Here is a 15,663-nt window from a genome sequence, read left to right as displayed (position 1 = left end):
GAACCAATAATGAGGTACTCTTGTCATCATTACTTCACACATGGGCCTAAACGCCACCTTGACCCTTCTGCTGGAAACCCATTTGAAGAGAGCCTTCCCTTGGATCCTAAGAATCAACCTTTCTATACATTGGGATTGTTCAAATGATTGTCAAATTTAGTCAAAAAATAAATACCTCCTTTTTCAATAACTTGGGCCAGGTCCAAAACAAGTAACATACAATTTGTCCAATTCTTTTCGTAGCCTCCTACCTAAAAGCAACTGTAGTGCCTTTGAGGTGATTGTAACACCATCAGAACCCTAGATTCCTTCACGTTGTGATTGATTGACTCTCATCAATTTGCAATGGCCCCAGGTTCATTCAAGTGCATCATACCTCCACATCTTTCCTTGCCAACACACCCTGATTTCCAGAACTAACTTGGCTACTACGAGTCTACGACCTTCTCCATCCCTTTGTTTTCCTTACAGCAGCACTTGACTTCATGATCTTTGGTGTGTAGAACTATCAGCATCAACAAAATTCGCACGGGAAACCTTTGCCATCTCAAAAAAATCACTTATGAAGCTTTGTCAATCATCCCCTTTAGTGCCTCCAAAAATAAACACTAAAAATCTCTTTCCACACCAGCCCTAACTCCAAATACTTTCCCATCTTCTTCCACCTAATCAACATCCAATACATTGTGAATCCCATTTGAAAAGTTTGAAATCCTCTTTGCATTTGACCGAAAGAAGACAAAACAACAGCAAACCAGACCAGTGCTTGTTTTGAAAACCTAAAACACTTGTTACAAGAGGCATTATTCTCAACCACAATCAAATACAAGACCTTCCCAACCTTGTCTAAATGTAGATCAAAGGTTTTTCCTTCAGTCTGAACAGATCGTTTTAGCATAACCTAACGCCTCTCTCACCTTTAATAACTAGATTGGCCATAATCGAGGGTTGAAAAGTGAAAGGCGTCCCCTTTAGTTATAGAGAGCAAAATTCAGAAGCGACAAAGGGTGTACGAGGGGAAAGCAAAGAGAGAGAATGAAAGAAAAGGAGGATTAGGGTTTTCGTCGTGAAGAAGAGGAGAGGACGAAAGGAGAAGAAGGTGAAGAGGAAAGGTAGAGAGAAGTTCTAAAGAGAGGGAAACACCTAAAGAGAAACCTCCATGGTTGCGATCTTGGAGGAAACTGACAGCTTGAAGAGGTGTTGCGACCTTTATGTCAACTCCTCTATCTCGTGCTTGGAGGAAGGTGTTGGCTTGGGGAGGCATCGTGAATGTAAACAATTTTTTTACATATTTCTATCTACAAATTTCAAAACATTGTCTATAACTTCTGAAAAACTCTTAACTAATGGGTTATTCATTGTTTGGTTATCTCTCCACATGCAATTGGGTTGCATGTGTAGGGAGTTTTAAGGCTTGATATATATTGTTGGTCAAGAACCTAACAACTAAACTTAGGCTTTTGGCTAGCACCTATCATAGGCCTTCGCATTAGTCAGATGTGAAGAATGCCTTCCTACACGGTGATCTTCAAGAGGAGGTCTACATGGATCTAACATATATGTCCGTTGATCAAAGAGAGTCATCACTGGTGTGTCATCCAAAAATATCCTTACATGGCCCGAAGCAATCTCCCAAGGCATGGTTTGGTTAATTCAGTGTAGTTGTGCTTAAGTTTGGCCTTCAATGATGTGATAGATCACTATATGTTAATCACCATATGCCAATTGGATTTTTCCAATTGTGTATGTAGATGACAATGTGATTATTGGTAATAAAGATTTTGGTATCTAAAGCAGCTCCTCCAAACAATGTTTCATACTCAAATTTGGTTCCTTTTAAAATACAACGTGCTCCTTCCATATAGCAATGTCTAAATCTTGCATGGGATCATCTTGTCACAGAGGAAATAAGTTCTAGATCTTAGATAAGATCGGGTTGTTGGGTTCCAAACATGATGATGCACCCATGGATACTAAGAGCACATTACTACCAAATGTTGTGTGAATTGTTGGCTAATCCTAGACAATGTCAGAGACTTATTGGGAAGTTAAACTACCTTACGATCACTCGCAATTGATTGTCGATTTGTTTGGAAGAAAGAATTGTGCAAAAGCTCTTTACAACCATTCATGTGAAGCTCGGATTCCAGCTTTCTGATTGTTCCCTAAAGCTATGCCCACCGCCTGATTAAATTCATTTGCAACAAGCTAGGAGCATATTATATATATATGCAACTACTTGAGGGGGAGTTACTAGTTAGTCATTTAGTCTCATTTATTTAGCATAATTGTTTCGTATTAGTAAGCATGGGTTGGTCAGGAATAAGGATATGACGGTCATTGTAATGTACATGACACACATTCTAAACAGAGAAGGAGACTTACTGCTATAACTAGGCTTTCTACTTTACAAAACACTTGTTAACTACGGCATTAAGTCTAAGGACCTAGGCTTGTTTGTGCATATATTTTTTTGATAAACAAAGAAATTTATTCGAAGAGACGAGTATAAAAAAAATAAAATAAAATAAAATAAAGGAAAACTGAGAGCATAAGAAATCCTCCCTTTACAACAATAACAAAAAATTACATCAAGAGAACATCATAATCTAAAAGCCAAGTCAACGAAGTATAGGCCAACCAGTCCCGCTGCTGGTCTCCTAGAGAAACATGACCAAAACAGTTGTTAGCCGATACCTACAAAGATGCAAGATACACCAAAAGGATCCCCATAAGGGTTGTGAGTCAAATAAGAGAAAAAAGATTTACAAGAGAAATCCCCAGAAGGATCTAAACTCCAAGCCCTTTTATCATTCCCAAAATGAACGTGAAAAGAATCAAGCAAATTGGTTAAAAGAGCCAACTCATCAATCTCTCTATCATTGACATTTCTCCCAAAATGGAAATTTCAAGAAAGACTATCCTTTAGCAAAAGAAAAAAAAAAAAAATCACACATAGGGGTATCATGAAGAATAGACTCGGCAAAGACAAGGAAAAGCAAAATCCAGCAGCATCTCCCCAGTCCAAAGGTCCTCTCAGAAAAGAATTTGCTCCCCACTACCTACCATGTACTAGATTTTAGGAAATAAATAATCATAAATCTGAGATATGAACTTCCAAGGACTTGCATGAGTAATACTAACCCCAACTTTAGTAGAGAACAAATTTACTGCGAATTAACTTATTCCAAAGAGAATTAGATTCCAAAGGAAAGCGCCATAACCATTTCCCCACCAAAGAAATGCTTTTGGGCACCAAATTACCAAGATCTAGACCTCCCTCCCTTTTAAACCTACACACAGTCTTCCAACCTACAAGATGATCTTTTTCACTCTCTCCCCCACTTGACCACAAGAAATTCCTCATTAATTTCTCAAGCTACGCACCACTCTCACAAGAACTTTAAAAAGACAGAGAGAATACAACGGAATGGACGATAGACATGCATGGATAAGAGTAATCCAACCCCCTAAGGTGAAGAACGCTCCTTTCCACCCGTCTAGTCTCCTAACAACTCTCTCAAAAATAGGATCCCACAAAGAATTGGCATTAGGATGACCACCTAAGGGAACACCTAAATAGATAAATGGCCAATTCAAAACTGCACAACCTATAAACCTAACAAAAGGATCAACATTAATGTCAAGGCCCACCAGACCACTCTTGGAGAAGTTAATCTTCAAACCAAAGGATTTCTCAAAAACCCAAAGGATAGTAAGCAATTTAGAAAAGCAACCCACGTTATTAGTGAGGAAGAGAACTGCATCATCTGCGAATTGGAGATGCGAAACGACACACTCCTCATTTCCTACCTTAATCCCCTCCACCAGCTTTTTCTCAACTCCTCTCTCAATGATCCTACTCAAACTATAAACTACAATACTATAGAAAAAAGGGAAGAGGGGATTGCCCCTTTCTAAGACTTCTGGATGCATGAAACCAAGACCTAGGCTTTTTCTAATCCATTTCCTCCACCTCAGACCAAAACCTTTTCTATCCATAAACTTATGCAAGAAACTCCAATTCACCCTATTAGGCTTTTTCAAAATCCCATTTCAGCACAAGACCCCACTTTTTCTTACAGGTAGCATTTTCAACCACCTCATTATAGCTATCAATGCAACATCAAGGATTTGTCTATCACATGTAAAGGCGCTCTGGCTAAGAGAGAGTATCCTCTAGAATTGTAGCCAATCTCTTAGATAACACTTTAGTCAAAATCTTATAGACATCTGTGAGTAAGCTAATTGGTATAGAATTTTGACTTTAATTGCACAATCTTTTTTACGCACTAGGGTAACACAATCCTTTTGCGCACATTCATGGTAGTTGAAAATATATATATATATATATATATATATGTAAACCAAACCATAAAATCCTATAGGAATATACCTTAAATCTTCATTTTTTTTTCTTTAAGCTTAGCATATGGGAGAATAAAATTACTTAGCTAAATCCTTCTATAACAAATCAATTAGAAAATGCAGGATAGCTACTTACTAATGCATAAGGGTGTAAGCGAGTCAAGCTAGATCATAGCTATTTAGACTCAACTCACTCTATAACTCAACTCAACTTCATTCGAATCATTTTACTCAAATTTGAGTCATGCTTGAGCTCCTCGAGTAGCTTGATAAGTTGCATTTGAGCGTTCTAACACTACTTGCAAGTCTAATCAAGCTTTTGTTCTTATTTTGTAATTTTATTACCTTTATATTTTGTAATATATATTTTTTGTACATATATTTAACATTATATACAATTTATATATTTTATCCATTTACTTAACATTATTTTATAATCAAGTCAAGCTTAACCAAGTCGAGCATGATTTTTAAGAACTTGAAGCAAAGTTGAGTTTGCGTTCAAAGCTTGAGGTCAACATTTTTTAATATTCAGGTGAAGTCAAGTTTGAGCATCTCACAATGTCGACTTGACTCAACTTGAATACACCCTTACTAATGGCAATCACCATCAATAACTAGTATATTGATTTAGGTGAGATGAGGTCTACACGCCTAAAATGTAGGGAAAGTTGGGGTCTTGGAAATTTGGTGTCTAAAAGCATTGCTCTCCTAGCTAAATAGCTATGTCATTTTCCCCTAGAAGATCATTTTATATGGCATAAAGTGATTAGAAGTAAGTATGGTAGAGTATAAATGAGTGGGATACCATTATTAGTTTGTGATATTCTTCATAGAGTCCATGGAGATCTATTTCCTAGATAGTATCATTTTGGAAAGATCTGTGGTTGGGGAATGATGTTCTATCCATATCTCATCCTCGCCTCTTTTGATTAGTTCTAGGCAAGATAGTATGATTTCTTTCTTTGTGGTTGATCAGTTAGCCCTCTAGTTACTTGGAACTTTCATTTTAGAGGACCTTTACATGATAAAGGGTTGTTGGAACTCTCCCCCTTCTTGTCATTATCGAACAATTTTCATCTCTCTTCAACGAGGGATACTCAGTAAAATTTCTATGGATCATTCGAGGGTATACTCTTGTAGATCTTTTTTTGAGTTTTTTTACCAGTTCCAACTCTTGTTTTCCTCTATACTCATGTATTCAGAAGACCAAAGCTCCCACAAAAATTAAGGCTTTCATTTGGATGGCTGTGCTTAATAGAATCAATACTAATAAGTTGTGCAAATCAGGAGGCCTTCGAAGGCATTATCTCCAAATGTTTGTTCAATTTGTTATTTGAATTCTGAATCGGCATCTCATTTGTTCTTACATTGTATTTTGCTTGGAGCATCTAGAATAAATTATTTGGCATGTTGGGAGAAGCTTGAGTTTGCCCAACGTCAGTGGAAGGAATGTTGGCTATTTCTTTTGAAGGTTTTGGAAGGAGGAAGGATAAGACTGTTCCTTGGGAATGTGGTATATTTGCAGCGCTCTGGGGTTTATGGTTGAAGCCTAATGTATGGATTTTTCAGGAGAAAATTTGAATCAGCAGCTGGTTTGGGAAAATATTCATAACTTGGCCTCTTTATGGTGTGTTGGCTTTGGATGCTTTAAGGGAGCAAGATTTTCGGAAAATTCAGCAAGAATGGAGGAATGTTTTTCTTTGATATTTAATAGTATTTGTTTGTTTCTTTAGTTGTTTTTTTTCTGGATTCTTCAAGAATTTGGATAGAAGATGTCTTATTCTCCTCTTTGTAGATTCTTCTCTTATTACTAAAATCTCTTCTTTTTCTATAGGGAAAAAAAAAATCTGTATATTTATTGATGCTTTTTCCCACACCATGCTAATGCTACAACTAACCAATCAGTCCATACATTCACTTAAAACACTTAAACAATTTAAAGTATTTCAGGGTCACACTCAATATGAGAACTTTGTCTCCAACATAAGTACTTGGAATTGTTAGTAAAGCCATTAGCTCATCACATAAAAGAGGACAAAAAAATGGCATAGCCGCCAACTAGAGTCCAGTCAGGCGTTGCTTCATGCCGCACAAATAAAATGACTAAAGGTACAATTGAATATTAAAGGAATTAAGATTCAAACCACTTATATCATGGGAATAAAGCTGACAAGGCAAATCCATAACCCTATCAACATATCCCTCCCAACATAACAGCACAAAGCATATAAAAGTGGGCTGTTATCTTAGTAGAGGAGAGCTAAAGATGGATAATATTCAGAACCGACATGCAACAACTACCTAGTTCACCAACACTAATTAAGTTGAGCGCAATTATGAGAGATCACGGTGCAATCGCTAACATTTCTGGAATTTTTGCCCAACTTAAGGCACACTATTAGATAAGCCCGCACCATTTTCAATTTCCGATCATATGTTCTCCTTCTAGTTAGTACTTACCAATTATCATCTCTTCCCTATGTGGCATTCTTGTAATTTTGACTTATTAACCAATAAATAACTGGTCTTAGGGAGAGAAATTTCCATACCAACTATTCCATTGCTTTCACTTTTTTCTCTTGTCATTTTTTGTTGCAAAGTTGAAATAAATTGAAGTTTCAATGAAGAAAATACACCATTTAGGGTGAGAGAAGGAGAAGAGAACATAATACTAGGGAGAGAAGACCTAATTGGCAATCCTTATATACCGCGCCAGCTCTGCATTCTTTATATAATAATAATAATAATAATAGGATGTGAGGACAAAAGTGTCCCCATTCACACTGACTAATCATTAAAATAACATATTCTCTTCTAAAAAACTCCTCCTCAAGCTACAGGTGCATAGATGTCACACAACTCCAGCTTGTTACAACAATTAGACAAGGTGGCTATAAAAAAGCCTTCTTGAAAACATCTCAAAACTGAAAATGTCAGAAATAGTGTCCTCACAACCTTTTTCAATACAGAATCCCTTGCAAAATGAGGGTCAATCTCCATGTGCTTTGTCCTCTCAGGAAACACTGGGCTGTTAGGAATATGACAGCAGCTTGATTATCACATAATATTTCTATGGGTTTCATTGCCAAGAATCCCATCTCTAACATAAAAGACTTTGCAACACAAGCTCACTAGGGTGAGCCAATAGCCATAGCTCAATATTCTGCTTCAGCACTAGATCTTGGTACAGGAGTTTGTTTGTTGTCATGCCATGTAACAAGATTAATAGCAACAAACGCATGGTATCCATTATTAGAATTTTGATCCTTCAATCTTGAACAGAGCCAACCTAATCTGCATTAAAGTATCCCAATTTCTATTACATTTATATATCAAAGGCCAGCAAAGGAAGCTCTTAGGATACAAATAAATCGTATAGATAACGTCGCAATATGGCTTGCTCGGGATCTTTCATAAACTAACCCACCAACCCTACAGCAAATGATATGCCATGTCTAGTGAAAGTTAAGTACATCAACTGGCCAACACAACTACCCATATAAACATTTGTCTTCAAAGTCTGAACCAACATCCCAAGGCAATTTCACATTGAGATCCATAGTAGTATCAATTGGTTTAGCTCCCAACATATAATCTTACTTGGCAATTCCAAGGTAAGTTTTCGGTAAGATAGGTTTAACCCCATCTTAGAGCAAACTAACTCAATGCCAAGAAAGTACCACAAAGATCCCAAAACCTTGATTCAAATTTTCTAAAATCCACTACTTTGCACTAGCCATTGCCATTAATGAACATAAACTACTAGAAGTACCACACACATCTCCTTTTTGCAGACAAAGATCGAATGATCATTGTAGCACTCAATAAAATCAAATGGTGAGACCACCATACTAAATTTGTCAAACCAGGCTTTAGAAAATTTCTTAAGACCACAAATGGCCTTATGCAGCCTCTATATGTAACCACTCTCCCTTGAGCAATATACCCGGAGGTTGTTCCATGCAAGGTCTTTAATTTCGATTTTGATACAAGTTTTGCAAGTCCAAAAGTACATAAATTTGGGGGAAATTTTCAATTTCGATTTCAATTTAAGAAAACAACGAAAATTCGCAATAAAGCATAAAATTCTTCATGAAACTTTAGAAATGGTTAAGAATATAAGTTTTAGGACTAATATATTATAAATAAAATACATTTATGTTGTGTATAAGGTGCAATAGTTGTAATATAACATATTTTGGTTAAAATATAATGAAATTCATAAATAAAAAATTTATTATATAAATAAATATAATTTAGACATTAATGGTTAAATAAAATATTATCACTAAAAATCGAAGTTTCATTTTTCACATTATTTCAAAAGCCCTCTAATAATCTTTTGTTTCAATAAAAAAAATATGATAAATTAAGAGAGAAATTTCATTTTGCTTTTAAATCTTACATGTGAATTCTAAGGAAATTTCATTCTATAGTTAAAATTTTCGCAAGTTTCACTAAAATTTTGAGGATTTGATAAATTTCAGACGATTCATTGAAATTTTGTAATATGGAAATCGATTGCCATCTCGATTTTTACGATGAGGGAAAGTGGAAATTTTGATGGAAACTTAAGACCATGGTTCCATGTACAACTCTTCCTAAAACCCCATTACAAGAAGGCATTCGTCACATCCAACCAGTATTAATGGCAGCCAAAATTTTCTGCCAACAAGCACAATGCATGAACAGAATTTAGCTAAGCAACACTACTGCTTCTTTTTCATTTATTATTATGGGCTGCTCAAAGAGTGGTTTAGAGCTTTTTCTTCCTCTTTTTTTTTTTTGGGGGGGGGGGGGGGGGGGCATCTTTGTCCTTGTGGTGGATGCTTTGAGTAGAATGATAGATAGGGGAGTTGTGAGGAGCATTAAGGTGGGCAAGGAGGACATGGTAGTTTCTTATTTGCAATTTAATGATAAACACAACCACAACAACAACAAGCCTTAAGTCCCACTAGGTGGGGTGGGCCACTTGGATCCTTTTCCGCCATCACCTGATTGAGGGCGTTTTCCTCAATTAGATTAAGGGCTATTAAATTCTTCCTCACTACCTTATTCCAATTTATTTTAGGCCTATCCCTACCTATATTCATGCCAAAAATAATAATTAACTCACTCCTCCTCACAAGTACTCTACTAGACTTGTATTTCAAATGCCCAAACCATCTAAGCCACCACTCCCTTACCTTGTTTTCAACCGGTGCTATGCCTAAAGTATTGCGTATATGCTCGTTTCTTACTTTATTCTTTAATGTTAAACCACTCATCCACCTTAACATTCGCATTTCAACAACTTTTACCTTTTGTACAGGTTTTTTCTTAGTTGCCAAACATTCTGAACCATAAAGCATAGCTGGCCTTATAGCCGTCTTATAGAACTTTCCTTTTAATTTTAAGGGTATTCTATGATCACACAACAAACCTGACGCACTCCTCCATTTTACCCAACCTATTTTAATTCTATGTACTACATCTTTTCAATTTCCCCTTCAACTTGCATAATATATCCAAGATATGTAAATCTATTAGTGCTATTAATCTCTTGGTTACCAAGTTTAATCTTCTCTCCGTTGCTACTCCTTACATTACTAAAATTACAATTCATAGATTTTGATTCATTCCTACTTATCCTAAACCCTTTAGACTCTAATGTGGCTCTCCAATTTCTAACTTAGATCCCACTCCGCTCCTACTATCATCGATCAACACACTATTATCTGCAAACAACATACACCAAGGGATCTCATTTTGGATATTCCTAGCAAGTTCTTCAATTATTGCATATTTTGAAAGGGTTTCCGATCTTAGAATTAACTTGGCTTAGAGTTGTATTGAGGCAATCAATCTTACCTCTAAGAGGGTTTTAGAATTAACCTCCCTAGCTAGGTGCAGGTATTTGGTTCTTTTGAAGAATCTTGGATTCCTCCAAAGGCAATTTCTTTTGTGGGTTTTGGCAAGAAAAAGGGCAATGCTCTGGAAATGTGCTTTTTTTGTAGTATTTTAGTGCCTGTGGGTGGAACACAATGGGCATGTTTTAAGGGAAGAATTTGTTGTCTTCGCTGTTTGGGAGAAGGTTCTTTATATGGCTTTTCTCTGTTGGGCGGATCTTCAAAGGGGGTGAGCTTTTCGGATATTCAGCACAATTGGTAATACGCTGGATTGTTAGTGACTTAGCGTGCACTGGTTTTTTGGTTTTGTTCTTATTGCATTTGGATTTTCTTCTTTGTTTTTTATCTGGTTTTCCCAGATTTTGGTAAGGAGAAGCCTTACTCTCCTGGCTGTATATTCTTAATCTATCAATAAACTTCTTTGTCTATTTAAAAAAAAAGAAATTAATTAGGAGTCCCTTTGGGAGGAAAACCCCACTCTTTAGCTTTTTGTGATCCAGTGGTGTCCAATTAAGCGGTCGATGGCTGGGAAGTCGCATTATTCTTTTTAGGGAGTAGAATTACTCTTATACATGCCTTCCTTCTCTTTCTCTTGCAAATATTCCTCCATTTTTTGAAAGGGACCTTTCTTTATTTGCTTGACTATAAAGTTTTACTGGGGTAAAGGCAATTGTGTTCGGTTTTTACAATGAGTTTTGGGTGAGGAAGGTTACTTTGTATTGCTCAATTCCTTGTTTGTATCATCTTCCTTCTCTCCATAATGATGAGAATTCCTCCTTTCTTATTTTCAAGAGGGATTTTTTTTCTTGGGAATTTCATTTTAGGAGGAATTTGAACAGTAGAGAGTAGGAGGAGCTTACTTATTGGTTCATTGTCTTGGAGAGCAACATTATCTCCAATAGGAGTGATGCTAGAATTCGGATTTTGGATTCTTCAGGGGATTATTCATGCAAACCTTTTATTTCTTGTCTAATTAAGGTTGATGTGTCTTTTTACTGTTTTTTGGGCATATGACTAAAGTTCCTCATAAGGTAAATGCATTATTTTGGTTTGTGGCCCTTAATAGAGTTAACACCAACAATCTGCTGCAGAGTAGGAGCCCTTCTAAAGCTTTGTCTACAGATATGTCTCATGTGTGGGAGTAGTTCTGAGAAAGCCTCACATTTGTTTTACACAGTTCGTTTGGATGGGGATTGTGGACCACGCTTTGGAGTTCTTGGGTGAAAAAAGGGTTTAATTGAAGTCAACAGAAGAATGTTTTGGTGTTTCTTGTGTTCGTTAAGGTAAGGGTGAGAAAAGGCTGTGAAGATGTGCTCTTCATGCTACTTTATGGGGAATCTGGCTGAAGAGGAATACCAGAATTTTTTCTCAAAAAAAAAAAAATGTCAAAGGATCTTCTTTGAGAGAGAGTGCAATATTTGGCTTCTCTTTGGGCTTATGGTGCAGGCTGTTTTGAGAGTCAGTGGCTTTGCTAAGATGATACAGGTTTTTCTTTTCCCCCTTATGATTCAAGGTCTTCTTGTTCTCCTTTTTGTATTTTCTTCTCCTTGCCTTTTTTTAGTAAAGCTTTTCCTTTTACGATGGGAAAAAAAAAAAAACAAAAACAAAGAAAAAAGGAGAGAAGGCCTCAAAATAATCAATACCGTGTGTTGTGTATACCCCTTGGAGTCCAATCAAGCTTCAAGCCAATTAATAGAGTTGTCAGGAAGACAGTTGATAGGGTAAACCCGACGACACTAACCAACTCCTTACCAGGAGGAACACCTCCCTCAAGTGATCAAGGCATCCATCTCTTCATCCATTGTATCCTTCTGCTGAAGGTCAGCAAGCGCTTCAATACGTCAGGAAAGGATAGAAGCAGAGAATACATATAAGGCAAGAGAAACACACGGCAACAAAGAATTAAAACATAATAATAGGATATGAAACTAAGTACTGCTGAAAGTCACATTGGGATGGATCTCCAGAGCCAAACGTCAAGACAATGAGAGGCAGAAAAGGTAGCTGCTTAGTGCTTCCCGTCATTCACAAACCTCAACCATTTCTATGGATCCATAACTAAAGGACTGGGAAGAGGAGTCGAAGTTTTCTCCATAGGAATAAGGTAAGTACAAGAGTATCAACAGACGAAGGGGAGGGGGACTAAAATTTGTTGACTCAAAATAGATTCATCTAAGGACATGATAAATAAGGTGTCCCCTGAAAAAAGGTGGCATCTGCACTAACGTAGTCCCTATCAATCAGTGGATCATAACATCAATATCCTTTCTGAGTTCTTGAGTACCTAAAAAGACACATTTATCAGCATGAGGAAAGGACTACTTGTTTACATCAAAAACACTTGTTTGATTTTTATCTTGTAAGAAGCTTTCACAAAGATCATCCCATAAGGCTTAACTCTTCTAAGAAACATCTCATTCATATCAATTCATGGCTCCATGCTGTTCCACAACTACACAAGCTATCATTCCCTTTCATCCAATCTTCATAATCCTTGGCAAATACTTGGACTTCCCTTTTACATTAATATACACTTGCATAGCCTATGAGCTCAACAAGTAGTTGGAGGATCCAACGAGTTTGATTTTGATGGCTATGATTTGCACATTAACACTATCAGCAAAAGCTTTCTCTATAGAAGCTATAAGATCTACACTCAATACAACACAATCCAAACACATCAATGCCATGAATGAGAAACAAAGAGACAATGCTGAATCGAGCAGTACACAGCAGCACAAAACAGCACTCCAGAACTTTGAAGATCTAGAACTTCACAAGGCAGTTACAACCACAAAACTCAAGTTACGGTATCCTAAGAGGAATCATATAGTTTAATTAATCCAGTCAAAGTTGGCTTATATCACAAAGCACAGAGCATATCACAACTAAGAACCACAAACACTTACACAGCAGTGCAGACACTCAATAAAAAAGCTGCTGCATAAGCAGCCATGACCAGGAGATCACATACACACAACATAAACAACACCATCACTAGGCAACCAATTACAGGAAGCATCAAAACAGCAAACAGATGTCCACATATACAGCACGTGGTTCTCTTTACATCAGCAAACTACCACCAGCCACACAACACCCACAAGTGTTGCTCATGAGTCATGGCTAAGAAGTGAAGACAACCCTAAATGACTCTCAAACCAGAGAAGAGATCTCTATTTTAATAGTCAATAAGGGAGAGAAACAAAGAAAGGGAGATAAGTGGCTAAAACTACCAAGTCAATCAGGTTTAGAGAAGTTTAGTGCTCCAATAGCATGCTGCAAATTTGACGAAATTGAAGCTTCAATGAAGAAAATACAGCACATGATTGGGTTAGATAGGGAGAAGAGAACAAGGGAAGAAGAGATCAGAGGGAGAAGACCAGTTGGCAGGTACCTGGAGGTTTGAGCTTCCATGAAGCTCCAGTTTTGCCCTCTTAAATATTAATTATAGGACATGAAGGGCAAGAGTACCCCAGTCAAACTGCCTGATTACTAAAATAATATATTCTCTACCAACAATTTTTTAATATAGAAAAAAAAAATTATATATATATATATTAGAAGAAGAAAAAGAATGCGCAACAGACAAGACAAGAAATTCTCAATAAAAAGGAAAAACAAAAATAAAAAGCGATAAACTCAACAAAGCCTTCCAATCCCGCTTAACATTGTCATTATAAGTTCCCTAAACAGCCTACACTAAAGCCCAAAGAGATGCAGATACAGCGTCATGTCCTCTATGCGGAAAAGAAATTTTCTCATCTTTCTCTCTTACTATTTATTCATTAAACCGGAGATATAAACAATAAAGCAAAATGACAGCAGTTGACATTATATATCCACTTATTTGTTTGAGAAAAGAAACTCAAAACCGTCAAGAGAGTAAAAGCATAGCACTAGCCAATTAGAAAAGCAAGTTTAATAGAGATTATCGAATTGTTCCTAGCAAGTGGCATGTAAAAGAACTGTATCAAGAAATGTCTTATCCAAGAAAATGAACGATGTAATGGTAGAGAGTGAATAGCTGTGAAAGTACAGTGAAGCATTAATGAATATACAGTGACAGAAAAATACTCAATATATTCTTTTATAAAATTAATTAAACACCCTTCAGCAAAGATGTGGACCAATTCAAAGAATAGTGGCAAAACAATTGCAAAACAGACTGCCAACAGGCCATTGATATGCATAAAAAACCAAAGATATCATGGACAAGAACAAGTTTTAGTAGAAATTTTTCAATGGCAAACATCACTATAAATGCTAACATAGATAGGAGACGAACATTTTCAAGGATTTGCTGCTTCACCATAGAGACTCCTTGCTCCCCATTTAGAACAGAGGTTACAGGAATGAGAAGGATTAAGGTAAGGTTTTTATGCTGATAAGCACAGAGATACATTCTTTCCTCCATCTGCTGAAGCCAAACTGTTGGGGTGGCATTAATCGAGCTACCAACCTCAGCACCCCAAATATCAGTGACAAGAAAACCATCCTTCCCTTTGGACCACTTGTTATGCACCAGGGGCCTTGCAATACAATAATTCTGACCTCCATCAGGAGACGTATCACGTGAACCATAAAATTGCTCTGCAACAGAACCAGGGTTTGCCGAGACAGATATCGCAGCAACATGAGAAGCTGAATTTCCTCTACGTAAATAGGACCAGGAGCTCACTCCGGGGGATAAAGCGTGTGGAGACAACCTCAAAACAGCATATGTAAATAAGTTTATGGTGTCAACCTGACAAAAGATCATTCATTAATGCAGCAATCACAGACCAGAACAATATCAACACAAACTAGCCCCAGGAAAACACTACATGAGCGCTCCACAGCTCCAAAATTTTCTATTTTTCATTTTTAGAAAACAATTGAATTTTTATTTTTAGTATTATACCTCTTAAATCATAGAAAACTTGAGTTAGTGAAAAGTATTTTAGGAACTTGAAATATGAGACCAGAGTGTCAAAAGGGGAATCTCTCTTTATAGTAGTACTGATTATAGTTGGTTCCTGAGCCTGTGCTCAACCAAACTGAAAATCAACTACGGCATAATTTAAAAATTGCAACACAAATGAAGATGATTAGGCATTTAAGATCAAGCCATACAGGAGAAAGTGATGTTGACACGAGCAGGTCTTGAAACAAAACTAGAGAGTGACATAGTGTATTCCCAGCACATGATTCCAATACTCTGACAAGTGACTGCAAAAATCAGATCTAGTCAGTCCAAATACACGAACACTGCAACACAACAACAATATTGAACCCAAACAAATGATATTTCTTCAGCACATTTAGTACAGCAAAGCGGAATTGAGAAAATGATGCAGAACAGCAATAAGAATTACTGCCCATAGAGAAATTGGAAGAGAAATTGATGGGGGTAGAGGGGAAG

General features: G+C 36.8%; 1 protein-coding gene across 13 annotated transcripts in view; it reads right to left on the bottom strand.

Moving 5' to 3' along the window:
- Positions 1–15,663, bottom strand: part of LOC131151725 (vacuolar fusion protein CCZ1 homolog B-like) — a 75,549-nt gene that overhangs the window by 26,041 nt on the left and 33,845 nt on the right. For all 13 annotated transcript variants that reach the window (XM_058103106.1, XM_058103108.1, XM_058103112.1 and 10 more), the window contains 2 exons: positions 15,375–15,470; positions 14,548–15,006 (listed from right to left, as the gene is read on the bottom strand). In XM_058103106.1, the coding sequence (XP_057959089.1) occupies positions 14,548–15,006; positions 15,375–15,470 (555 nt within the window). The remainder of the gene's footprint in view (positions 1–14,547; positions 15,007–15,374; positions 15,471–15,663) is intronic.

This window comes from Malania oleifera, chromosome 3, assembly GCF_029873635.1.
Source record: "Malania oleifera isolate guangnan ecotype guangnan chromosome 3, ASM2987363v1, whole genome shotgun sequence".
NCBI lineage: Eukaryota > Viridiplantae > Streptophyta > Magnoliopsida > Santalales > Ximeniaceae > Malania > Malania oleifera.
This window is presented reverse-complemented; position numbering and strand designations above follow the sequence as displayed.